At 39.2% G+C, this 27463-nt stretch overlaps 1 protein-coding gene across 3 annotated transcripts in view; it reads left to right on the top strand.

The window, feature by feature from the left end:
* KLHDC10 (kelch domain containing 10) overlaps positions 1-27271 on the top strand; it is a 76882-nt gene extending 49611 nt beyond the window's left edge. For all 3 annotated transcript variants that reach the window (XM_034672073.1, XM_034672062.1, XM_034672065.1), the window contains 8 exons: positions 11674-11895; positions 13272-13426; positions 15920-16068; positions 17963-18047; positions 18913-18979; positions 19513-19560; positions 21328-21467; positions 22129-27271. In XM_034672073.1, coding sequence (XP_034527964.1) covers positions 11674-11895; positions 13272-13426; positions 15920-16068; positions 17963-18047; positions 18913-18979; positions 19513-19560; positions 21328-21467; positions 22129-22338 — 1076 coding nt within the window. In that variant the 3' untranslated portion in view covers positions 22339-27271. The remainder of the gene's footprint in view (positions 1-11673; positions 11896-13271; positions 13427-15919; positions 16069-17962; positions 18048-18912; positions 18980-19512; positions 19561-21327; positions 21468-22128) is intronic.
* Positions 27272-27463: the final 192 nt, after the last annotated feature.

A 27463-nucleotide genomic window follows, 5' to 3' on the forward strand; every position in this document is an offset into this window, starting at 1 on the left:
TATTTCAGTCCAGTTGAATTATTAAAAAGGCCACTGTCAGGGAATAGGATGGGACTAAAATTTTCATACGTTCTCAACTTCTCTCTGGTGGTGTGACAGTAAACTAATGAGTTGTTGAGAACACAAAAATGCTGTTGTTTATTGTTTTCTTAGATGAAAAAATATGCTTTTGAAATTGCCACTTTCAAGCCTCTCATTTTGGGAATCCTATGCATTACCTCTGTTGATTCTGATTTAAACAATTTCAAAGGCCTCATTTTCTGTCACTAGATTCCTTCACTAGATCCTGCATTTTCTCATAAAGATATCTCTACCAATTAAAAGTGTGGTGTGAAACAGTATTGGTGTAATAAAAACAATGGGTTACCATTACAAAATGATGGCCTAAACGTACCCATTTATGTTTCCATGCTCTTACTATCATTGCGAAAGACAAAACAGACATAAGAAAAAAAAAACAAATCATAAAAAGGAAGGCTTTGAAGCCAGATGATCTATGTCTGAATCCAGGCTCTAGCAACTGTGTGACTTTGGGCAAGTTCCTTACTCTTTTTTTTTTTTTTTTTTTTTTTTTTGTCTTCAATTTCCTCATCTGTAAAATAAGGGTGATGATAGTAGTACCTACCTCCTAGGGTTATTGTGAGATCAAGAGAGAGATTCTGTGCAAAGCACTTTGAGTTTTTACTTTTAGCCAATGTTAATCTTAGCTGCTTTCATTATTAATTTATAATACCAGAAAGTCTAAGGATTTTCAGGGTAATAGAAAGCAGTTGGAATTATATTGATTGAGAAACCAGAACAGAGTAAAATGGAACCTAAAATAGGTGCTCCTGCCGCACGCTACAAATTAGAGAATTCTTGGTAGGGTAAGAATTCTGAAACTCCAAGCCCAGCATCAGCAAGTGTGGGAATGGGGAGCAGGTGTAGGAAAAATGGAAAATCAAGGCAAATAATTAAGGGACTTTTCCTCCAAAACAGTTATTTCCCTTACTTCTCTCTCTTCATCTAAAGAGCTCTGGCAACAGCATTAATTCCTAGGATAAAACTATGAGAACGGCTCCTCAGGCAGAGTTAGGGGATTTGCTTTGGGGGAAGGTTGAGCAGGCTATGTTGTATGGCCTGGGATTGGAGAGAGAGTGGAGGCACAAAGCAGAGCGTTGGATGAGGGAGGTGGAACAGGGACAGGAAAAGGGAGGGAGCTCTGTGAATGTGTGATGTACATTAAAGGACCATACCATTAAAGTACGGCCTTTCTCACTCTGGCGATACCAAGGCAAAGCTACTTACCTTTTCTTCACTTCTAAAGGGCAAACTGTCTGTCAGTGTACCACGTACCTGCAGAGGCCCACAGTGAGAGAGACCTCCCATTTGGAGGCTTGGAGACAAAGTACTACAACTGTTGCGGAAACCCATGTCTTTCACAATTACTAACCAACGTAGTCCTTCATTTATTAATAGAAATAGGTGATCAAGGCCCATGAGACATTTGAGGGAGATTAGACCCGAAAGAGGATGACAGATGAACAAATGAAGCACCTGGCTGTGCTGGAAACAGAGATAATGAGGAGGCAGAATGGAACTTTAGGAAGATCTGATCATAGAGATCTCCTCAGAGTCAAGGGTGAATTGGGTCCATAAATAAAAAACTAACTGCCGTGGAGAAAAATAAATGATTAAAGAATTAGTTCTGTGTTGGAGTCTTTTTTTTTTTTTAAAGATTTTATTTATTTATTTGACAGAGATAGAGACAGCCAGCGAGAGAGGGAACACAAGGCAGGAGGAGTGGGAGAGGAAGAAGCAGGCTCATAGTGGAGGAGCCTGATGTGGGGCTCGATCCCATAACGCCGGGATCACGCCCTGAGCTGAAGGCAGATGCTTAACCGCTGTGCCACCCAGGCGCCCCTGTGTTGGAGTCTTGATTGCTGACATAAAAATGCAGTTGGAGTGTTAAAAGACAAGCTTAAGACCGATTTTTATGAAAATAAAAAAGAGGCAGTATAGAGACCATAAAGCAAGAAGACCAAAAGAGAAAATACATGAGAGAAATTCATACTTTGAGGATAAATCTAAGTGATCCAGTATCCATTTCATAGAGTTAGAGAAGGAAAGATCAGACAGTGGAAGGGAGAAAATAAAGAAATACAGAATATTTCCCTATATTGAAGAAAGACTCTGACTCTTCAAGTATAAAGGGCCCACCAAGAACAGGCAGGAAGAACACAAAAACAAAAGCATCTATTTATACTTTGCTGAACTCCTTGCGATTCCAGAGACAGAAAATACTTCCCATTTTCTTAGTCTTAGACCAAGACTGTTGGATTTCTCACCAGCAACATGATTTGCTAGAAGTACCTTTAGTGTTCTGAGAGAAAATTATTTTGAACAGAACTCTGTACCCAGCCTCACTAATGTTTAAAAGTGGGAGTAAAAATAAATGAGAACTCTGAAAGTTTACAACACATATCCTTTTTCAGAAAATTACTTTGAAGAAATACTCCCAGTAAAATGAAAACAAATACAAGAAAGAGGAAAATTGGGATATAGGAAGCCAACAGTGTGCAAAGAAACCAGTAAAACTTAAGAGTTGTGTCCAAATAGAGGGACCATGAAGCCAAGTTTAATTGTTAAGAAAAGATTTATGAAATACTTAAGAATAAGATAAATGTGTGTATGTATGTATGTTTTATGTATGTAACATTCTGTAAAAATACAGAATAATATGTGTGTATGTATGTGTATATGTGTGTAAATATAGATATAAGTAACATTCTAAAACATTTCAGATGATTTAAACAGATTGGGGGTAGGGAGAAAGTAAAACTGCTTAAGATCATCTAATTTTTTGTTTTAGAATTTACAGGTGTAATATGGGCTTATTAAAATTCAAATAATATGGAAATGCAAAGGGTAAAAAATGAATGTCCTTATCTCAAGCATATATAACAAATTTGAGCAGATTAGTAAGAAAAAGACAGACATTTCAATAGAAGAATGTATAAAAGGCTGAGCAGACATTTCTCAGAAGAAAAAAATCCAGTTGGCCAAAAAACAGGAAAAGGTGCCCAATCTCATTAGTAATGATACAAATGCCTATTAAAACCACAATGAAATAGTCTACAAACTAATAGGAATTGCTAAATTAAAAAGATGACAATACCAAGTATTTTGTAAACAGTTTGACCTTATCTAGCAAAGGTAAAGATTTATATATATTGTGGCTCAGAAATTACATTTCTAGATCTATAGCCAACAAATGGGGGTCCCTGTGTACCTGAAAACATGTACAGAAATATTTATAGCAGCATTAAGAGTCACTAATTCGAAACAACCCAAATGTCTATTCACGCAACGTAGAGTGGATAAATCGTGGTATATATTCATACAAAGAAATACTGTTTGACAGTGGAAATGAACAGACTACTTCACCCCGAACAACATGAATGAATCTTGTAATTAGGAAAGAAAGAGCCCAGAAAGAATACATACTATATCATTCTACTAAAATACACTTCAAAACTAGGCCAAAATAAACAATACTGTTTAGGGATGCATACTTAGGTATGACAAAGCTATTAAAAGAAAGGCAAGTTTTACGATTGCCATAAAAATAGGAAATGCGTTTCATCTAGAAGTGAAGGAGGTGGGATGGAGGGAGTTGTGACCAAAAGGAGCAGGTAAGGGGGCATCTGGGTGCTGGCAATATTCAATATTTTGACCTGAATGACGATTACCTTTTTGACAATTTGTTAAGCTATGCATTTATAGTTATATGTGTTCCTATACATGTGTTATATTTCACAATAATGTTAAATTAAAAAAACAAAGGCCCTGCTTCTCATCTTTACTCTTCACCTCATACCCCTCTCCAGAAGTAATCACTGTTAATAGCCAAGTTTCTTTCCGTGTGTGGTTTGTTTGTTTGCTTGTTTATTTTTTGAGAGAGAGAGAACATGCACACAGGAGCCTGTGGGGAAGGTGGGGAGGGGTGGAGGGAGAGAGAGAATCTTAACCAGGCTCCACAGCCCAGCATGGAGCCCCACGCAGGGATCGATTTCACCACTGTGAGATCATGACCTAAGCAGCAATCACAAGTCAGTCGCTTAACCGACTGAGCCACCCGGTTGCCCGTATATGTGGTTTATTCTTAATATTGTTAGGAAAACAAAAGTTTATGGTTTTTTAAAAGATTTATTAGAGAGTGAGAGGGAAGGCGTGTATGTAAGCAGCAGAGGGGCAGAGGGGAAGAGAGAATCCTCAGGCAGACTCCATGCTGAGTGAGGAGCTGGGAAGCCAGGCTTGATCCCAGGGCCCTGAAATCATGACCTGAGCTGAAATGAAGAGTCAGCTGTTGAACCGACTGAGCCACCCAGGCACCCCAAGTTTATGGGTTTAAAAAAAATATCAGCAGTAATAGGATGTAGATCTTCCTAGGAGAAAAGGAAAGAAAAATAAGAAAGCTTAATTATTTCAGTAAAATCAGAAAAGTAGAAAAACCAGTGAGATTTTCTTGATATCAAAAAAATGTTTAATAAAATTTGATACTCGGTGTGTTCATTTTGTTAACATGCATCAACCTGTACTCTTGTATGCAATTTTCTGTATGTTACATTTCAATAAAAATTTTATTTCAAAAAAACCCATTCCCATTCCTGGTAATGGAAAAAATTTGCAGACATCCAAAAATAAAGGAAAATTTGTGTTACGATAGGCTATCTATAAGAAACCAATTGCAAATATTATGTATAATGGTGAAACATTACCAATATCCTCATTAAAGTAAAAATAAGACAAAAATGCTCACTATCATCTCCACTCTTCAACCTTGTCCTGGATGTTTCAGCCAATACTGTAGAAGACAAGGAAAAAAAATAAAAGGTACATATATTGGAAAGAAAGAGCTGAAAGTTGTCATTAATAACATGTACGTGATTGTCTACTGTAAAATTCGAGATAATTAATGATAACTAATACCAGAATTCAGACAGTTGGCTGGATAAAGTTTGAACTTGCAAAGATAAATTACTTCTCTCTATATTAACAATAACCAATTAGAAAATAAAACAAAAGAGAGATCCATTCACCATTGTGTGGAAAATTATAAAGTACCTAGAAATAAAAAACAAGAAGAAAGCAATGAAACTATACTGTTGGCTATCAAAGATGAGGATAAATGACTAGACATTTATGTTCCTTTGTGACATAATTTCAGACTCAACAGAGAAGCTATAAGAATGGTAAAAAATTCTATACCATTCACCCAGATTCCCCAGATGTTAACATTTGATCACATTTGCTTGATCCTGGTCCCTCTCTTCTCTTTCCTCTCCCCTTTCGCCTCCTCTTTCTCTCTATATATAACACATGTATACATATGCACAAGCGTATTGTTTTTGTTTGAACTGTATGAGGGTAAGCTACAGACGTGATGCCCCGTTACCCCTAAATACTTTAGTGTCTGTTCCTGAAAAACCTGTATTCTTTTTGACAGCAGAACTGGTATTCAAAATAGGAAATTAACACTATTAACACTATAAGTAATGATTAAAATTATCACTAGTATCTAATTTACAGACCTTTCAGATTTTGCCAATTATTCCAATGATGTCCTTTGTAACTAAAAGAAAATCCCAAATCATATGTTGCATTCAGTTTTCGTATATCTTTAGCTTTGACATTGATATTTTTGAACATTATAAACTAGTTATATTGTGGAATGTCCCTTAGTTTGTGTTTGTCTCATGTTTTTTCATGATTACATTCAGCTTATGCATTTTTGGTAGGAATACCCTGAAGTCATTTTGTTTTATTTTTTTTAGAGAGAGAGAGAGTGAGCAAGGAGGGGGGAGGGAGAAGGAAAGTGAGAATCTTAAGCAGGCTCCACACTCAGCGTGGAGCCCCATGCAAGGCTTGATGTCATGACCCTGAGATCCTGACCTGAGCCAAAATCAAAGAGTCGGACGCTTAACTGACTGAGCCACCCCAGCATCCCCACCCTGAAGTAATACTGTGTTCATCTCCATTGCAGATGGTGTTGATTTTTCCCGTTATGATGATGTTAATTTTGATCACCTGGATAAGATGGTGTCTTATATCCAGGGACTTTTCATAGGGTTTGTTTTTTTTTTTTTAACTGATTTCAAAATTCATTGCAAGAGTAAATGGGAAAAAACAGCCAAGAAGTTTTTGAAAAAGTAACACAAAGGGGAACTTGTTCTACTAGATGTTGACAGGTACTTCAAAGCTATCATAATTAAAACAGTGTGATAATGGTATAGGAGTTGATAAATAGTGGAACTGGATAGAGCCCTGAAGCCAGTGATATGTAACTAGGTACAGTGTAACAACTATCTCAAGTATGCTGTGATCAGTTCCTGAAATGAACTCATGATAACACCAGAGTCTGTCAAAGGAATTTTATTTTATTGCTGCTATCTTAGACACTAAGATTATCTGCCCTGACAAGCCAGATCTTTGCATATGCATCTCATACAGGGTATGGAGTTCCTTTGGTAGGAAATGCTTAATAAACTATGTAATATCGCACGCTGATATGAATGGATTGCTTTTGCCTGAGCAGCTTGGACTCTGAGAGTAGTAAAAAGTCTGCTTGCTGGTCAGGGGCGGGAGCCAGCTGGCTCAGTCTTCCTTGGCTTTCCTGTCCAGTCTTCCAGGTGTACGACAGAAGACCTGTCTTCTCCGGTAGAGGTAATGGAAAGCTTTATGTTTGGGGAAAAAATGACCAGTTAAGTGAAACTGAATTTATCCCTTAGGCTATTTATTTATAACTAGCTAGTACTTTTATCAGTAAAGGTTTTTAATGGCCTCCCCACAAATATTTAATAGGATATTTAGAGGTGGCTACATCTTGTAAGTAATAGACTTATTAGGCAATAAATGTTATATGCAATTTTATTTGCAAGCTTTTGCATTTAAGATTCTGTGATTTTGCTTTATATTGATTGTGTGCATTCTTTTTTTTTTTTTTAAGATTTATTTATTTATTTGAGAGAGAGAGAGAGAGATTCCCAAGCAGATTCTGTGCTGAGCATGGAGCTGGTCACAGGGCTGGATCTCACAACCCTAAGATCAGAGCCTGAGCCAAACCCAAGAGTTGGATGCTTAACTGACTGCACCACCCAGGCGCCCCAGTTGTGCACATTCTTAAAGAGTAATAGGTTTTGTGTCCAATTTTGTGATTAGACCTGGATATTAGGATTTTCCTAATTCTGCTCTAGCACATGTCAATTTAGTGTGTGATAAAGGTGGCATTTCAACTCAGTATAGAAGAAATGGCTTTCCATAAGTGGTTTGAGGGCAAAGCCTATCCATTTTGGGGGGAAAATTAGAGCCCTACCTCATATAATACACAAAAATAAGTTCTAGATGTATTCAGGTTCTGAGTATTAAAAAAAAAACTATAAAATTACTAGAACTAAATGAAAATATTTTTATAATTTTATGATTCAGAGATAAATGAGATATAAAGCAGTCTTTTTTCTTTTTTTTTTTTTCAAAGATTGAGAGATTCAGTTACACAAAAACTTTCATACATTAAAAGATAAGAAAAATTAAGACAAGTAGCAGGCTGGATGAAAGAAATATTATAAATACATTATTTCTACAAATTTGTGAGATAACAACCCAGTAGCTAGAAAAGTAGGCAAAGGGATATGATCAGGCAACTCCCCAAAGAAGAAATATAAATGGGCTGATAAACATTTGAACTGGTAAAAATCGGGGAAATACAAATACCAGACACCTAATTTGCACCCTTCTGATGGGCACAGATGAAAAAGTTAAAGAGAGTGTAAAGAAGTAAGCACTTCCAGAAATCACTGCTGGGAGTATAAGTTGTTCTGGTCTTTTTGGAGAACAATATGGCTCTGTGACATTGCATCTATGACAGTTTAAAGTGTATATTCCTTTGACCCAGAAGTTCTCAGTCATTTGCATATGAACATACGTAAAGGAAGCTTTGTTACAATATTGTAATGGTGAAAACATTGGCTAATCACCAAATCATCTGTCACCTCATGTTGGACAGCTAGCTTCTCTCTTCCTTTGGGCTAGAACCGAAAGCCCATTTCTGTGGTTAGCATGAGCTCTTGCTTCTGCCCTGGGGTAAAGAGCAAGTGTTTGTGACAAGGTGACCGCACGGAAGAGAAGATGGCTCAGGCATCCTAGGTACGGGCTCCGTTGGCTGGATGTTGCCTTCTGGATATTGGGAGTTCACCTCTGCATACAAATTCAGTTTTAATTTTTGACTTCTTTATGTTTGAAGTATTTACATTTTCTAGTGGAAGTTCCTGAATCAGGTATCCTAATTCAATGGGTGATCTTATTAGTAGCAAGTCGTTTTTAGGAAAGTGGGATTTGCACATGGAGAATTTGGGGGGAGGATTCAGAGAACTATTTAACAATCTAAAACCCAATTTTATTTTGGTCAAGGCTGATGAGCCTGTGCTTTATCCCACGTAATAAAAACCAGTGCTTAGTCTCCATGGCATTTACCCTGACAAATTCCCATGATTTATTCAAAGTAAAATTTGACTTTCTGATATGTTAGTCACTCTTGGGCTATAAATGTGTACAAAGAAATCTCTAGTTACTGACTAAAGAGAAAGTAGAGTTACCTCTTTACTCCCAGCTATCAGACTTCTTGACAGCATGTTTAATATTTATCAAACATTGATCGGATACTCTTTACCCAGCAGTTTAATTTGCATAGATAATGAAATTACTTACAAAGCCAGCAATTGAGTGGGACCAGCCCTGTTCAATAGAAATGCTATGTGAGCCACAAATTTAAAAATTTCTATTAGTCACATTAAAAAAAGTAAAAGGTGGCATTAATTTTAATACTTTTATTTAACTCAGGACATCAAAAATATCATTTCAACATACATTCAATACAAAATTTAGTAATTTTTACATTCATTTGTGAATACTAAGTCCTTGAAATCCAGTGGTGTTTTTCAACCCTCCTCATTTCAAGTGGTCAGCATTAACGTGTGGCTAGTGGCTACTGCGTTGGACGGTGCAGGACTAGACTACCTGCGCTAGAGAACAGAAATGGTAGTGGTCCTCACCGCATCCCCAGCACCTTACGCCATACCTGGTACATAGCAAGGATCCAGTAATATTTTTGTTTTAATGAATGAATGAATGAGTGGATAAATATAAAACCATCTTTTCACTAACTCCTCAACCTTTAATCCGTTTGAGTTCTATTTGTCACAAAAATAGTTGTCAGTTAACTCGGAATATCTGCTGTACAGCCATTGAGAGAAAATCCTAGAGTATACTGTATGTCTTTTCATATTTTTGGACAAATATGCCAAAAGCAGTTTTAAAAAATTATCTGTTGACTCCAGGGAGTAAAGCAAATGACATTATAGAGATCTTAGAGTTCCCATCTATTGAACACAGCAAATCTGTTTTTTCTTTAAATTTGTCTCACTAATTTTTAGAAGCAATTCTGTTTTGAGAAGACCATTGCATAATCCAACCCCGGCCCCTGAAATTGTATATCTCTTAAGTATAATACTATCAAGGTCCATTGAGAGCTGTACACTATTTTGATCATGCCTGTCACTGTTTACTTCGGCCTGAAATTAAAAATCAGTGAAACTCCTAGTGTCTTTTATATAGCTCCAACTGTTTTAGGTGTTATGGGTAATACAGGATAATTGTTATACATGATCTTTGCCCTTGAGGAGCTTATAACCTATTTGGAGAAGAAAAACAAACGTTAAAAAAATGAGTAGAGAAAAATTAAATTTGTAAATTTTTGTTTAGTGTTTTTTGTGTGCCTTAGGCTTGGTGCTAGAAAGGTGAATGCAAGTACATTCCTTTCTTCAAATAGCTCACAGATACTTGGAAAGATTCATATATAAACCAATAAACATTTTAATAGAAGTATGAAAAGTCTGTGAGGTACAGGAATACTATCCCCTTATACAGACGAGGAAGCTGAGATACAGTGAGGGTCAGTGACTTGCTCAAGGTAGCAGTTAGAAAAAACCTGGATTCAAATCTAGATTTTGTAGGAGCCTTTGCTTGTTTTTCCACACCACACTCCCTGTGTTTCAAGATTCCTAGAAAGAGAAATTGAGTTCTTCTGTTGAGGTAAATCACAGCTCATGAGTAAGTTTTCTAAATGATTATAGTTTGCCTAATATTATATTCATATATTTACATAGTTATGGTGTAATAACCTTATTGTGTACGTATATTCTATTATTTGAATCACAGGGTACTGAACTTTAAGGGCCCTAGGGTTTTATTGACGAGAAAGCTGTAAGGGCTGGATTCGGAGGCATTTCCACAAGTAGGCATTGAAGGGTAGGAGACCAGACCAAGGGCTAAGGGAAGGACTTGGCTTTATAAGCAGAGACTAACTTAGGCAGGAGTGTGAGAGATCAGGCCAACGTTATGTCATGAAAGGCTCTAAATCGTGGGTTGAGGACTCAGTACTTGAACAGGAAGGAGCCAGCAAAGATTCACAGACAGGACTGACAGGTCAGAGTTGAGGGATTCAGTGATTGATTCATGGTTTATTTGTTTTTTTAGTTTCTCTAGATAGGTGCAACTTCTTTTCTGTTCTTATTTGAAATTATATGCTAGGAAGTGGGATTTTGATTAAGAAAATACATAAGGTCTATGTTAGGTTGGTAATAAGTGTCTACTTGTGTATCAGATGTTTGTTAGGTGTCCAGCATCATCATAAATATTAATTAACATTATACTAATATCTATTCCTAATATAAGAAAGTAGATAAGTCTTAAGGGTAACTATAGTAGCTTCTTATTCCATCCAGTCTGGATTTAAGCATCTTTGATTCTGTAGCTATGTAAGGGTTTGTGTAGACTGGTGTAAAAAATTGTAAGGATAATAGAAATAATCTAAAATTTTAGGGTTTTTTACTCTAAAATAATCTTGAAGTAGTTTTTAGTGAACAGGTTGATGCAATTTAAACTTCAGAAAGCTTTCAAATATAAATTGTAGAAATAGCTTTTCTTAGTAAAGCTCTTAGTAGGATGAAAGATGCTCTTTGAGATAACTATAAAGATATTTTTTGTTAACTGCCATAATGTCTGGAGTGGTATTTAATTCTAAATTTTGCTGTAACTCTTGGAAAGCCAGTTTTCTTCTTAAGTGTATAATTATATATTGTGGACAAATCATAGGTTTTATGTGTGTGTATTTTTATTTATACATGACTCATTCACATTTGTGATTATATTTATGTAGTTCTCTAATATTTTCAGTTTAATTTAGTCGGCCTGTGTTTTTGTTTTCCTTTAAGGAAATGAGAAAATTTGTCCTGTTAGCTTTTGGCTTATTAAACCCCTCCTCCTTCTTTTCTTGAAAATTTTAAGTTGTCAGCCATCTTTTTTGAGTTTATAATGCTATTTTACCTCCCTTGGAAAAAAATTTTTTACAGTTAACCCAAATCTGAAAGTAGTCGTATGAAATAGAAATGGAGACTAGCTCCTTAAAATCTTAAGTAGTGTGTGTGAATGTAAAAAATAACCTAAGCAAATAAAAAGTAAATCCATGTTATAAATTTTCCCTGATTCCCTTTTAAAGCTAAAACGATTGTGACCGAGTTTTATTTGTGCTTTTAATCTGCTTGGCCATCTGTGGAAAACGGTCTTCTTCTCTCCTAGGCCACAGACCTCCACCAGCACGAAGTGGACATCGTTGTGTGGCAGATAATACCAACCTCTATGTATTTGGAGGTTATAACCCAGATTATGATGAATCTGGAGGGCCAGATAATGAAGACTACCCTCTCTTCAGGGAGCTTTGGAGGTACCATTTTGCTACCGGAGTATGGCACCAGATGGGCACAGACGGCTACATGCCCCGGGAATTGGCATCTATGTCACGTGAGTGCACGCGGCTCTGAACTTTTGACTTTATGACATGTCTGTGAGGACAGGTCACTGTCACATGCTGCTTGTTAACAATTTGTAATAAATGTGTAGTATGATTAAACCCTGTTAAGGGATAGACTTTCTACTGCGGTGATAACGTAGCATGGTGATTCCAAATCACTTGGGAGTTGGCTAGTCCTGAGTTTGAATCTAGCTGCGTACTGTTTACTTGCTTGATGATATTTGGGGTTCAGTATAAAGTATCGTATATATGCTAGGCAAAGTGTAGTAGGGGATCAACAGAGGGGGTTTGTAATGACGATAATAGCTTTTGAACAAAGTGCTTCACATGCAGTATCAGTTTACGTCACAGCATCTCTATGATGCACGTACTAGAATTATTGCCATTGTACAAATGAGAAGCCGAGGCTACTAGAGAGGCCCTAAGGGAATAGCTAAGAGTGCAGGCTCTGGAGCCGGACTGCCTGGGATTCCATCCGAGCTTGGCAAGTTTCTTTTTGGGAAACCTTCATCAAGTATTTAAGCCACTCTCCACTTCTGTGTCATCTTCTGTAAAAACGGAGAAGATCGCGTTAGTTCTTACCTCATAGGGTTGTTGTGAAGATGAATTTGGAGAGATTGACTGACTTTACTGAGGTCACATGAGAATCGAAACCTAGCTGTCGCTGGCTCCAGAGCGCCTACTCACTCTCACAGTAGAGCAACTGAAGAATCGATTTTAAAAAATGCCATTGAAATAATATAGTAGCATGATTTGGGAATATTTGTCATTAGAGAGAGAAAGGATGTGTGTGCCTGTGTGTGTGTGTGTGTGTGTGTGTGTGTGTATGTGGTGGCAGGAACAGAAGAAGTATAGAGAACACCAAAGTTACCAGCAGGGTATTGGTGTTTCTTTTTATCTGGTGAAGGATTAAGGTGACAGAAACATAATTTAAAATGTAGAGATCATTCATTCCCCTGGCAAAAACAGAATGATCCTTTTATCCCTTCATCCAGAGTCCTGCTGGGTCTTCGCCGAAGCAAAGATGATACTTTATTTTCCTCTGATTTGCTGCGTACTTGAACTGTCTTCAGAGGCAGTTCATGTCATTTAATATTGTTAGACACAGTGTTTCATGAACTCCACAAATATGTACTGAATACATGTCACATATCTAACAATGAGCTACCTGTATGCTATAGTCCATAGAGTGTGAATTAAACCTTTTTCTGCAGAACTTTGTAGTAGTTAGATGTCAGTGGTTTGAATTTTCTTCTGAGAGCACTAAGACAGACATTTTTTTAGTTTCTCAGTTATTCTGGGTTTATGTGGGAACATACTGCAGGTAGCCAGTACATAAATGGAATTTGTGCGTCTCCTTCCCCAGTTGTGCTGCATGGAAACAACCTGTTGGTATTTGGAGGTACAGGCATCCCGTTTGGTGAGAGCAACGGCAATGACGTCCACGTGTGTAACGTGAAGTATAAGAGATGGGCTTTACTCAGCTGTCGGGGGAAGAAACCCAGTCGTATATATGGACAGGTACCAATCTGTGGCCAATCGTGGTGGATGTATTAGTGCAGATTTTTCTAGTTCTGGGGACAATGTCAGAATATTTGCTACCACTTTTTTTTTTTTTAACAGAGAATGAATTCATTGTTTATTATTTGATTTTTCCATTCATTTTTTTAAAAAGATTTATTTATTTTGAGAGAAGAGAGAGAGCATGAGTCGGGGAGGGAAAGAGGCAGAGGGAGAAGGAGGTTCCCCACTGAGTGGGGAGCTTGGCAGGGGGCTCAATCCCAAGATCCCATGACCTAAGCCGAAGGCAGATGCTTAACTGACTGAACCACCCAGGCGCCCAGGGTTCATTCTTTCTTTCTTTTTTTTTTTTTAATTTACTTGAGAGAGAGAGAGAGAGCACACGCACAAGTGAGGGGAGGGCAGAGGGAGAGAGAGACTCCTCCAGCAGACTCCCCCACTGAATGCAGAGCCCCACACAGGGCTTGATCTCAAGACTCTGAGATCATGACCTGAGTCAAAACTCAGAGTCAGGCATTCAACTGACTGAGCCACCTAGGCACCCCCTGATTTTTCAGTTCTGATGTGAAGTCGTAATTTGCAAATCTGGTTGCTTGCCTCCTTTCCTTTTTTCCCTTACTCTTTATTTCTAATCCAATTTGGGATCATGACCTAGATCTATAAAAGTTTTTTTTTTTTTAAGATTTTGTTTATTTATTTGAGACAGAGAGAGAGAGAGAGGGAGAGAAAGTATGAGCAGGGGTGGGGGGGCAAAGGGAGAAGCAGACTCTCTGCTGAGCAGGGAGCCCAGTGCGGGGCTTAATTCCAGGACCCTGAGATCATAACCTGAGCCGAAGGCAGACACTTAACTGACTGAGCCACCTGGGTGCCCCTATACAGAAGTATTTTTAAATGTCAGGACCCACTGCACCTCCACTCCCACCCCCAGTAGAGTTTGGGCTCTACATATGGTCAGGGTGCTGTTGTCTCTAAAATGGTATGATTCTTTGGAGAGCTTTCTGACCTAAGTAATAGAGTAGGTGATCTCTGCACTTGGACTTTATACAGACTAATCTGAGCTAAAACACAGATTATGTGGAGATCAGTTTCTAGTTAGGTTCCAGTGCTTCACACCTTAGGTTTGAAAAATTATATCCACAAGATAGGGAGCAACTCCCCAACGTCAGAGACCCTTTGATAGTAATGGGCTAAGCGTAAAACAACTTTAGCTCCTTTTTCAACTGGCCAGCATTAGTACTGATAAATACCTCCTGAGCTATGTGTAGAGGTGCATACTGGGTAACTCTGTTCCACCAGAGGAGGCATTAAAACTCTGAGAAATGACCATAACAAAAGCGGAACTTACGCTGAAGGGAGTCTGGTGGAAAATGTGAAGTTTTTAGGACTACCAACTTTAGAGATTTTACTTAAGGGGTTCTGGTGGCTTATTTTCATATCTGCTTCTTCCTGAGAGCATTTTTCTTCACACTGCTTAGAAAGAGAAGCAGCTTTGCATGGAAATGCTCATGTCCGTGATGTATACATTCTCTGGTTGGCAAGGACCCCTAAGCAATATCCGGTCCTCTTGCCTATCTAGGTAGAACTGCTTTCCAGTTGAGCAAAGCTTTACCTTTCTTTCTTTTCTTTTTCTTTCTTTTTTTGTTTTTTAAAGATTTATTTATTTATTTTTTAGATAGTGCACATGGTGGGCAAGGGGCAGAGGGAGAGGGATAGAGAGTCTTTTTTTTTTTTTTTAAAGATTTTTTATTTATTTATGTGACAGAGAGACAGCCAGCGAGAGAGGGAACACAGCAGGGGAGTGGGAGAGGAAGAAGCAGGCTCCCAGCGGGGGAGCCCGATGCGGGGCTAGATCCCGAATCACCAGGATCACGCCCTGAGCCGAAGGCAGATGCCCAACGACTGCGCTACCCAGGCGCCCCGGGATAGAGAGTCTTAAGCAAACTGCACACTGAGCAGCCTGATGCAGGGCTCAGTCTGCCAACCCAGAGATCACGACCTCAGCCAAAACCAAGAGTGGGGCGCTTAGCCAACTGCACCACCCAGGCGCCCCAAAGCTTTACCTTTCTAAAAATAATCTCTGGGTTCTCTAAAAATCTTTAATATTTTAGTTATTTAATTTTAAGTATATTTTTAAAAGATTTTATTTTTTATTCATTTATTTGAGTTAGAGCGAGAGAAAGAGCATGAGTGGGGGAAGGGAGCAGAAGGAGAGGGATAAGCAGAGCACAGTGAGTACTGAGCGGGGAGCACAATGACCTGGAGCTTGATCCCACGACCACGACATGGCCTGAGCCGAAATCAAGGGTCAGATGCCCAACTGACTGAGCCACCCAGGTGCCCCTAAAATCTTTAATCTTTTAAAGGTCTGATATTTTAGAGGGTTAAAAAGTACAAGAGAATTTTATGAAGTCTGATTTTGGTGTATTTAACAAGGTCATATTCTTTAATCAGGTGTTAATGAGTCAATGGTATTCACCCCTCCTTGCTCTCCAGGCCATGGCGATCATCAATGGCTCCCTTTATGTTTTTGGAGGAACAACTGGCTATATTTACAGCACAGATCTACACAAATTAGATCTCAATACCAGAGAGTGGACACAACTGAAACCAAACAACCTATCCTGTGATCTGCCAGAAGAGAGGTGAGATTCTAGAATCAAAGAATATTTATTCTTTCTTGCTAAGGTTTGACTTTTTTCAGAATATTGGTAATGCGGTTTGAAGAAAACTTTTATAGCCTGGTTGAAACAGCCAGCTGGTTGGTAGATCCCAGTTTAGCATTAAAGGAAGGTCTTCTGGTTAAGGAATGATATTTCCCCCTTAACTGTAGATTTTTTTCTCATGTTATTTCCTTTTGTATCTCATTTTTTTCTGCATTAGGAAGATAGTAACACTTTGAAGAAGAAACCAATGGTAGCAAATGTAATTAAATATCATATTACAGACAAAACAATTGCTTTCTAGTTACTTTTTGATTTCCCTTCTTAACTTGCATATTGGGATTCTTTGGCTCATTTGCTCACAGCTGTATACCCAGAGTGTCTGTGGCACTCAATTCCCCTAGTAGTACTCAGTGATATTGATCAGATGGGTGGATGGATGGGTGACTGGGAGGGAGGGAGGACATTGATTTTAAGTGCCCTGTTAGGCATGCAAACATCACATGGTGCTTCTAGCTGCCTCCTGAGAGCAGTCCTAGGCCTTTCACTTTTTTTCCTGCTAGGAGTTGCCTCTTAGAATTAAATTCTGTGAAATACTTACTTTTCCCCCCTCCCATTTAATAGCAAAAATAGTAAATACTTTTTTATTCACTTTGTTTAGATGAATCCAGTTATCTCTGTATTTCCTTTAAACAAAATGACGTAGAGGTGCTAAGGAAGACTTTATTGTCGTTATGTCAGTGGGCTGATGATTGCAGAGCCACCAAGTGAGGACTTGGGAGGTGGGCTGCTACTGGAATAATTTTGATGTAATTTACTTTATCAGCATCAGGGCCTTCAGGGAAAGGAGGAAATAGATTAAGTTTTCAAAGCATTTTCACATGGTTGCCTTCTTGAATCATTTTATGGACATATTATAAATTGTTTCAGCTTCTAGCTAGACTGCTTGGATAAAAGTTCTGGTAGGTGTTTCACATTATATTCACAGTTCTATGTAGCAGAATTTTTCTGATATCTTTGTATCTATTGAATAAGTATCTTAATTCGAAAGCCCATATTCTAGGGTTTCTAATGAAATGTAGACAGATCACTTTTAAAAACTCTGTAATATAAAAACTCTGAAGCATGAGAGACTATGGACTCTGAGAAACAAACTGAGGGCTTCAGGGGGGAGGAGGGTGGGGGAATGGGATAGGCTGGTGATGGGTAGTAAAGAGGGCACGTATTGCATGGTGCACTGGGTGTTTTACGCAAGTAATGAATCACGGGACTTTACATCAAAAACTAGGGATGTACTGTATGGTGACTAGCATAATATAATTAAAAAAATAAAAAAAAATAAAAACAAAATGCGGACCAAAAAAACCAAAACCAAACCAAAAACAAAACAAAACAAACCTCTGTAATAATTCCCCGCCCTTATACAAAGTTATCACAAAAAGATTTTAGAAAATCTGGAAAATACAAATAAGCTAAATGAAGAAAATGAGAAAATAAAACCTAAATCTAGAGATAACCAGGGTTAACATTTTGGATGTATCTCTGTAGTCATTTTCTGTGCATATTTGTGTTTCTATAAATTTTTCATGGGATTAGAGCTTATCTGCCCTTACATAACTTTTTTTTTTCAGTTAATGACATGAAAGGAAGTTCTCAACATATTAACTGTCCTCTCTGCCTACATTCTTAATGGTTGCACACTAATTCATTTTACGTCTGTTCTATAATTCGTTTAACCAATTCACTATTGTTAAACACTTAGATTATTTCTAATAAGTTATTACTATGAATAATTATCCAGTAAAAAGCCTTGTGGCTAAATCTGAGGTAGATCATTTTTCACTTCATTATAAATGGATTTTATGTATGTTTTCAGATACAGACATGAAATTGCACATGATGGGCAGAGGATTTACATCTTGGGAGGTGGTACTTCCTGGACAGCTTATTCTTTAAACAAGGTATATTTAAAAATAACAATAATGAGAGCGAGAAGGATAGAGAGAGGCATGTTTCATATTAAGTAAAATAATTCTGTTACTATAGATATTTGAATTTTAACAGTTTCTTCATTAACACCTATTTTGTGTTACATGCTCTTTATAACATACGGCCCAACTCTGTGCCCCGATAGACTTTCCAGTTGACCATTATATTGATCACACACTGAAAATACATGAAAATTATCCCCAGCATAAGCTGGATGAGGAAAGTGACTAAAAGGAAGACGTACCAGCCTGAATGGAGAAACTAATGAGAACTGGAGCCATGATGCTCAGAATGTCACATCTGTGTCATTGTCAGTGCCATGTACCTAAAAACAACAGTCACGTTTAGGGCTCCGCATCTTTAGGAAGTTGTGCCCTGAAGGGTTTTTATTCATCCATTCCTTTGGCATTGCTAAATCCACGTCTCCCAGGAGAAGTCTAGATTTAGGCTACAGAGCTTCCGGGCTGTTTTGGAACCTTATTGGTCTTTTTCAAGTTTTGTCATAACCGCGTTCTCATATTTTCTTATCAACACTTACTTTTTCCTGGTATAAAAATGATAAGTGTTCATTATCAAAAATGTGGCAGTTGCGGAATTCCAAATTTTTTCTTTTTTTTCTGTGATTAAAAAAAACATTGGAATCCTATATCTGTTTAACTTTCAACTGCTTCATGTAATGTTTTGCCTTCTTTTAGAATTAGGGACAATTGGAGAAAGGCAAAAGAAACAAAGACTTTTCAATGTTTGTATAGGCTGTTGTTAAAAAATGCAGTTATCAGGTTAGCTAAAATCATTTACGTGTGTGTATCTTCTTTTGTTTTTTTTTTTCTCCCCAAGATCCATGCATACAACCTTGAAACGAATGCATGGGAGGAAATTGCCACAAAGCCCCATGAAAAAATAGGTAAATTTTTATTTATGTTTAATAAATAGATTTTAATTTTTATTGGTTTTGGAGGGGAAAATACTTTTATTGAGTTATATGACAAGTAAAATATCTATTGTGCTGGTGTTAGAAATTATTTTCATTCCTTAGTCCAATTATTATTCTTCCTCTGTAATTGTGCAGAGACTTTTAATGGGGTTGTTGATCTGTGGACGCAGGGAAGTGTGTGGGTGGGTTAGGAAGCAGACACTTGAATCAAGATCCACCTGTCTTTTTGTGGGTAAAAGAGCTTGGGAAAGCCACTAGTAACCCCTGCCCCTACCGCCCCATTTTGTTTCCCTGGCACTTGAACATTGGACAGTTATGGTGAGACTTGGGTGGCTTTATTTTAGTGGAAATAAGGAAGGATTGGAAGGACTAGTCAATGTTTGCTTAATGCAACAATGGGATTGTTTTAAGTGAGTTATTCATAGTACGTCTTTCACCATGGCACATCAGTGTTAGTCTTTCTGTGAATAATGGGATTTCTGTGTTTATTATGTGTTTGGCAGGTTTTCCTGCAGCCCGAAGATGTCACAGTTGTGTTCAAATAAAAAATGGTAAGGTTTCTAAAGAACATTCTAGTTCCATTTTTGTAATTGTATATGCTGAGAATGTCTTTATATATAAAAGGCATAATTTTGAGAAGAGTCTGTTTCTTATAGTTTAAACTTAAAGGGAAATCCGTTAAGTTATGCTTCTTTTAGTGGTTTTCTTCAAGTACACGAGAGGGGTGTTTGGGTCCCCTCAGTTGCCAGGGAACTCAAAGATTGCCAATAAATAAGCTTTTATTATATCGCCAGACCTTTCAACACCCCACCCCAACAGATATTGTGGTTATGGTGGGTAATACTGATAATCTTGACATATAATTGAGACCTCAGTGAACATAGTATTAAAATTACAGTAACTCCTTCAGAGTGGTATTTCATAAAGTTTATTCTGTGCTCTGATGCCAAATAGGACTCTTAGCTCGTTCTTTGGCCATAGTACAACAGAGGCATTGTACGGCTCCCGAAAGCAGCTGGGGCTACTTCATCCGAGTGTGATAAATGACTCCTCTTTGGACACCCCTCCTGTCTTTTAATTTACAGCTTAGTTTATATTCCATTTTTCCTGGGAGAAAGGTGTGTAGAAATGAGTTTGATAGCCCATATCCTTTCAGCAGTTTAGTTGGGATTTAACTAGGATTATGCTGCCATCTCCAGTGCAGAGGTGCTTTTCATTATGCTGCTTTCTGGATAAGATGTATAGATAGTGGGGTTGCTCACCTTTGCCTCTCTAAGAAGCAAAGCTCTACTTTACTTTGGAGCTGAACTTTTCTTGAATCTTAGCCAAAAAAAATTTCCAGTGTATTTTATTGTTTAATTAAGTATTGACTTAAGTTTGAGCTAGACCTGAATGAAGACATCTACTCATTTGATTCATTGAGGCCAGGCACCGTACCAGTGGAATTCAGCCTTAGTTTGGGGCATTTCGTCTGAATGTTACAAGTTGACCAGTTATAACTATCTAACTTTATAAAAACAAAACAACAACAATGATGAAAAACCTTTGATATTTGGGAAGGTTGAAAGAACTTAACGAACTGTATAGATCAAATGGGGCTTCACACTGTCCTCCTTTGGCTAAGAAAGCTTGGAAGAACCACTTTCGTGCCCCCCAAGCTGAACATTGCAGTGAATGTTTCTCCTCAGGTTAAATGTCTACACAGAGGATGTTTGTATGGGCAGACAAATATCCATCCTTTCTAGAACATTATTTGAAAGAAGAATTTGCAAACTGGTAGCCTGCAGTTATGTTTTGTCTGGCTCATATATGTATTAAAACTTTTTGGATTAGCAGATAACACTTAAAAATCAAAATGTTTCCCTTAGAAAAAAAAACATCCAGGTTTACAGCTTCTCTGGAAAAATCAGAAGATCTGGCAGTTGTGGACCTTAAGTTCTGAATGGTATCGATCCGCTGGAGCTGCCTCGCCATCTCCTCCCTTAGAGCGTGCGCTCCTGTTTGCTTATTTTCCCCGGACCTTCTTCTTCATTCACTTCCTGTGCCTGGCACCTGTAGGTATTTGAATTTGAGGACGCAGACACGAAGCCTGCTTAAAGACTCGCATCCCTAGTCTTAGCAGAGATCCCAGCGTCGTGTCCGTACTTTATTAAGGGACAGGACAGCGGCAGAAGAGGACCGTCCAGCTGCAGTCACCTGTGGTAGGGGGAGAGCCACAGAACTGGTCCCGTGTCAGCTAGCTGGGCGATCTACTACAAAACACGCTGTAAGCCGTGGCTCTTCCTTTTGTGTGACCTGGGGTCTCTTCTTCTCGATAGATGTGTTCATTTGTGGGGGCTATAACGGAGAAGTGATCCTGGGGGATATCTGGAAGTTGAACCTGCAGACTTTTCAGTGGGTGAAGCTCCCAGCTACCATGCCCGAGCCAGTTTATTTTCACTGTGCAGCTGTTACACCGGTAAGTTTTTGTTTTCGTATCTTCCTTACGTAGTTGCAGGTGATAGGGAAAGCCTTTGAGTGACATTTGCAAGTAAAAAAGATTTTGAAATTACCAACCTTGGTTAAGAATGTGTTTCTAAAACTTTCTTCAAGACAAAGCTAGCCCTTCCTCTGAGAAAAGGGGAGAGAAACCATCATACACAGTTTAAAAGAGCAGCATAAATGTGAAAGGAAGGCTGCATGTGGCATTCAGGCCCTGGCAGGGATAGAAAAGGTATCTTCTGGGAGGGCAGAATAGCTCTATTGCCCCCCGCCCCCAAAAAATAGCTCTGTCCCCATGATGCCTTGTTAAAGATCCCAGTAGTTTCTCGAAGGCAAGGGCCTTTATTTTCATCTTTGTATTCCCAGTATTTGGCACTGTGAATACTCAATATAATGTTAGTTTAATGTTTGTTGAAGTAAAAAAAAAAAAAAAGCTACAGTTCTCTCCTAGTAACTCATTCATTATTTAAACCCTTCTTGATCTCCGCACTGTGCTGGGATCGGTGAGAAATTCTTTTTTGCTTCACCTCATTTCAATTTGGCCTACTGTGCATTTTTTTGCTGACTCTTCAGCCTGAGTTTCTGTTTCTTTCCCATTTGAATTTATCGATACTCTTTTGACTGCCATTTGTTCATAGGCTGGTTGCATGTACATTCATGGAGGAGTGGTGAACATCCATGAAAACAAACGGACTGGGTCATTGTTTAAGATCTGGCTGGTGGTACCTAGCCTGCTGGAACTGGCATGGGAGAAGCTGCTTGCGGCCTTCCCTAACCTAGCAAACCTCTCCCGAACACAGCTTCTGCACCTTGGACTCACACAGGGACTCATCGAGCGCTTGAAATGAGGATTTCTGGACTGTTCGTTGATACTGGAAATGTTAATTTAAAGAGACTCCTTTATTTATGGGCAGTGTAGAATGTGCTACAAAGAGGATTGGTTACCCTGATCAAGGCCTTATTCAGAAAATACATCAGATGCCTTTCTGTAAATTGGTTTTAAGTTTATGGAAATCTCACTTTCCCTTGTGCTTCTTTCTTTGCTTCTCTCCCTCCTGCCCCAACACACACACACATACTCACATACTCCCTCGAGTATGGAGTTGAGGGAAAGTCTGAAGGTACCTTAATAATGTTGTGAATCAAGATGAGATAAAGAATTTTTTAAAGGAACTCTGAAACTATGACCGTGTCAGCCAGTGCTCTACAAATTAAAGCAGCATCATTGACAACAAAAATAAAATAAAATTTTTAAAAATGTAAATCCAGCAACAACAGTAAGAAGTTTCAGGATAGAGCAAGAAGGCTAACCTTGAGAATCATGTGGATTATATGCAAACCTAGATGTTTCACTTACTGTTTGCGAGATGCTTCTAATTGAGGAGCTGGGTCTGGGGGCAGCGCTGACTGACGTCTTGCTGCACAGATTCCCCAAACCCGTCCTCTGACTTTGGAGGAAAGTCAAGCAGCTCAGCAACTCTTGATCAGTGATTTCGTTTCTCATCCTTATGGTGCCAGCAGTGGTTAGGTTTGGCTCGTCACAAGGCTTATGCGTGTGTTGTAGTCGTGCTGTTTATTGTTGCTCTTAGAAATTATGGCACCAAGAACGTTTCAAATCAAGGAATTTATGGTGGTCAGAATTCTTCGTTCTGGGCAGTTTCGAAATTCTCCTGTGCTTATTCTTGGTTTCAAGTATCTCTTTGACTTCCTCATGGGGGGACTTGTAGACCCTAAATATGTGGCATAAATGCCATGGGACATAAAGTAAGCTTGTGAGAAGCCAGAGAAGAGCAGGGCAGGGAGGGCCTCGGCGCCAGGCTGTGAGCCCCATCGGTCATATTGGCCACTTCCTTTTCACAACTTGTTTCTTTTCTGACACCGGGCCACGCACCTGCCATTTTCTCAGGCAACGGATTTTATCTCTGGAAAGCCAACTGGCCCTTGATTTTTCCCTTAGCTTACTGTCTCCCTTTTTTGTCTGCTTTTAATATGCATGGTGCTGTGAGTAACCGTCTAGTTATTGGATAAAAGGTCTTGTGCGGGGGTGGGGGGGAAGCCACAGGTCATCCTTCCCGATGAACTAAGTATCATTTTAAAAACTAGCATGAGGAAGGAATGAAACTGAGGATCATTAGTTTTTTGGTGTGAAGTTTTAGTTCTTTTTTTGTTTTGTTTTGTTTTGTTATGTATTTTAACTCTAAGAAAGGAGTGATCTGAATTTTCACTTCTTTGCCGTCAGGCTGCTAGACAGTTGAGCAAGTCACTGAGATGTGAGCATTTGGAAGTCCTCAGGTGTATGCAGGGTGCTGCGGGCATACAGGAAGGCACAGTGCGGATCGTCCCGTTGGTCACCTCACAACAGGAGACTCAGATGGGAGATTTGGGACACATTTTTTCCTTTAAGTGCCTCTTTTCCACTTAGCTCTTAAACTTACTCTTCTTTTTTCCTTCATCCCAGAAGGGATCTCTTTAGCTCATGTGTGGATTTAAAATCACCTTTGAGTTGTGGCTAAAAAGTTACCATCCATTGTTGAGTTCTGGGGAAGAGAAAACTGTGGTCTCTAGAGTTGGACTCTTAACTTCCATGCCTTATTAGAACATCCCATCCATGCTGGGTTGAGTTCATGGTGCCCATAGTCTGCAAGGTCTTAGAATACCACTCACCCGTGAGTTTGGGTCCTTTCGGGGGACTGAGGGGCATGGGGCAGAGGTAGGAAAAGGAGCAGCTCCTCTAGAGGTCCCACCCCCATCTTGCCATAACCAAGTCTGTTTGACATTTAGCCTCTTACCACCCACTGCTAAGCTTACTCCAGTGAGGAGTTCTCTCCAGAGCAAGTCAGGTTGAGCAGCCCCATGAGTTCAAGGCAAAGCTTTGCTGCATGACTCCAGCCTGGTCTCTGGATATGTGGTGGAATATATCCAGTTAAAGAAACTGTGCTGTCTAGGGTGGGAAAAGGACTTTTGTCAGTGGGTTTATATAGGGACCAAAGCCCGAATGCTCAGCCTCTGTGCTTATCTTTCCATGCCCCGCGGGAAAGAAGCAGGTCTCTAGCTTTGCTGCACTGGAGAGCTGGAAAGGGAAAGAGAGTCTAGTTCAAGCCTCACTTGCTAGCAAAAAAGGATTTAAGCCTTCTGAGGGCAGTCTTCTTTGACGTAGACTTTGGAGGCCTGACATCCAAGACCTTGTGTGTGATGTTTTTATAAAAGTACATATCCTTGGTCTAAAGTGTCTTCTTTTAATATAACACTAGTGAAAAGGATGTAGTGTGACCAGCTCTGAGTGCTATAGAACCACACATATGCACATGTTCTGGATGCCAAATGAGACTGTGTGTATGATGACTTAAATGTAGATGACTAGAATTTTATATGGGGGGGTCCCCAGCCATTTAGTATGCCTATAACCAGCACCCTGAATTCCTGACACTGTTACTTGGTTTAGGAAAGTTTATGCCTGCTGCTTCTCTGCCTCTTTGAGGCACTCCCTGCCATCTTACTGCAGTCCTGTAAATTGAAGTGCAATATATAGAAACACATATGAATATATACAGATTATATATAGGGTGTAACTATAAAGCAGGTAGACTTTTTTTTTTTTTTTAATCTGCCTTGGGGAAGCCAGCTCATTCCTTTAGAGTCAACTTATACCAAGGATTTGAGATGTGACCAGCCAGCATGTTTTCTTACTCCAATTCTTAAGGACTTTTTATTCCTTGGGTTTGTTAGAGTTGAGACTTTTCCCCAGTCATCTTTGTACTATCTCATGTGTGCATATCTTCCTACATTTCTTTGCCCACAAAAAAGGAAGTCTACCTGTAAGGAATTTCCTAAATGGAGAATTAAAACCTAATATTTAATACTGTCAGTTCTCCCATGTACATACTAATTTATCTGTGAACATAATACTTTATTAAATGAAGACAATGATGCTTTCTTCATTTAATAAAATATTTTCCACATTCTGAAAAATCTATAAACCAATATAGAATAGATGGAAATTTTAACTGTTCCTCAGGGGCCAAACTGAAATCCTTTCCACTGGCAGAATTTTTTTTCAGGGCCCTAGTGACTTGGTGTAAAAATTTGCTCTAAATTATTCATTTCCATTACATAGCTAGATTTAAACATATAATAATAAACATTAACTTTTCTAAGCAAAAGGTTTATTAACAGTGACCTTTGGTTACCCAGAGTAGCAAGGGTAAAGCACAGATAATTGAAATTCATAATTAATCAGTGTTTCAACTTTTCTATCAAACAATTGACTCATTTATATTCTTCCTCCCTAGCCCTTTCCCACAAGCACCTCCTTTTCAGTGGAGTGGGGCTAATAAGTAGTTAGAAATGAAAAAGAAGAATCACGGAGGGCTAGAAACCAGCAAGCATATAAGCAGCCCTATTAGCCGTAATTGTCAATTTGATGACAGCTGTTGAATGCTGAAATTAGGACCCACGGGTGGTAATCCTGAGTTGAGACGTTAACTCTTCACTGCTGTGCTTCGGTGTAGTGTTCCCGCCCTGAGTTCTAGGCTGTCTCTCCTCTAACCACCAAAGAGCTCACAGCGCCTGTGGGAAGCAGCAGCTCCTGCGTGTGAAGCAGAGGAAACCCCATCATTGGAACACATTTCTTTGGTTCTTGACAAATGCTTGCTTTTCCTCTGTTCTTGCGGAAGCCTTATTTTTCCTTTGGAAAGACTTTTCGAGCCATATAGCTTGGCACGTAGGAAAGGTTGAATTCTCTAAGTCTGTGTTGGTCTTCATTCTGTAAAAGTGGCTTGTTTTCATGTGGTCTTACAGATGTTTAGAAAGTGGCACCCTTACTAAGTTATCTAGCTGCCAGCACTCTGATGTAGCACAAAAAGCCATTTCCCTTCTCTTCATTCTTCTGGCATTGAGCTCCAGGACAGATGAGGGTTTATGGTCCCGTGATCATGAGCTCCCCAGACTGGCCACTGTTAGCTTCAAGTGCTTTGGTTCCCCAAATTCCTCGGGACCCCCGGAGCGTTGGCAGGGCCCGAGGCAGGCTTCGCAGGGCCCCGTGCCCTCCGCGTGTGTTGTGCAGATCGTGCCAGCGACAGCGTTTCCCTTCTGAGGTCACTGGATTTGCCGGAAAGCGACCTCTTCTCTTACCTGGTGTTACAAAAAGAAGTTCTGAGGTGTGCTTCAAAAGTGGTACCATCTTTTTTAGTCTAATTTTCATGATTTTAGATTTTTTTTCACTTGATAGAAGTTTTTTAAAGGCCCTGCCTAGTCAGTGTACAGGGTGAGTCAGAGGCAGTGTCACCGAGGTGTAGTAATTGCTGTTTTACTAGTTGCACATTTAGAATACAAAGGAGGCATCAGAAACACACTTTCTCCAAAGCCACTTCCTTGTACACAGAGTCTGAGCAGGGACAGCGCCAGGCACCTCCCTGTAAAGGCACCTGCCGATGAGGATTTGACTGGAAGAACCTAGGCAAGAAAGGGAAACCTCTCACGCAGTCTCTGAGGGCAGGCCTGGGCTTGGCTCTTCGTACAGGGTATGCTTAGGCCACACACGATGCTTGCCTTACTTTAAAGCTATTTGCCACAGTCCTGTTCAATAGTGTGGAAGTCCTTTTGCAGTCTGGTGTGCATGCCATATGATCAGGACAGCTTCTCCACCTTACCTGGTTTCCTACGGGCAAGTAGGAAAAATAGTGAATTTACCCTAAAATGTCCAATCTGTATTTATGTACCTTGTCAGTGTTTTGCTGTTGGTTTTCTAAAAACAATCTGATCAATAAATCTTATCCAAATCTATTTGGTTCAAGGCTACCTTGATTGTCTGACGGTAATTTGTGTGTATGTGAGCTCACCTCTGTGACGGAAGCGTCGGTCCACCCACCTCCACCACCCCTTTCCCAGCCCACCACGGTCCACTTTTCTCGATAGTAACTGTGAGTCATCTGCCTCCCACCGCTGCCTGCTGTGGCTCCTTCCCTCTGCTCACCA

This window comes from Ailuropoda melanoleuca, chromosome 1 (genome assembly GCF_002007445.2).
Source record: "Ailuropoda melanoleuca isolate Jingjing chromosome 1, ASM200744v2, whole genome shotgun sequence".
In the NCBI taxonomy this organism is placed as follows: Eukaryota; Metazoa; Chordata; class Mammalia; order Carnivora; family Ursidae; genus Ailuropoda; species Ailuropoda melanoleuca.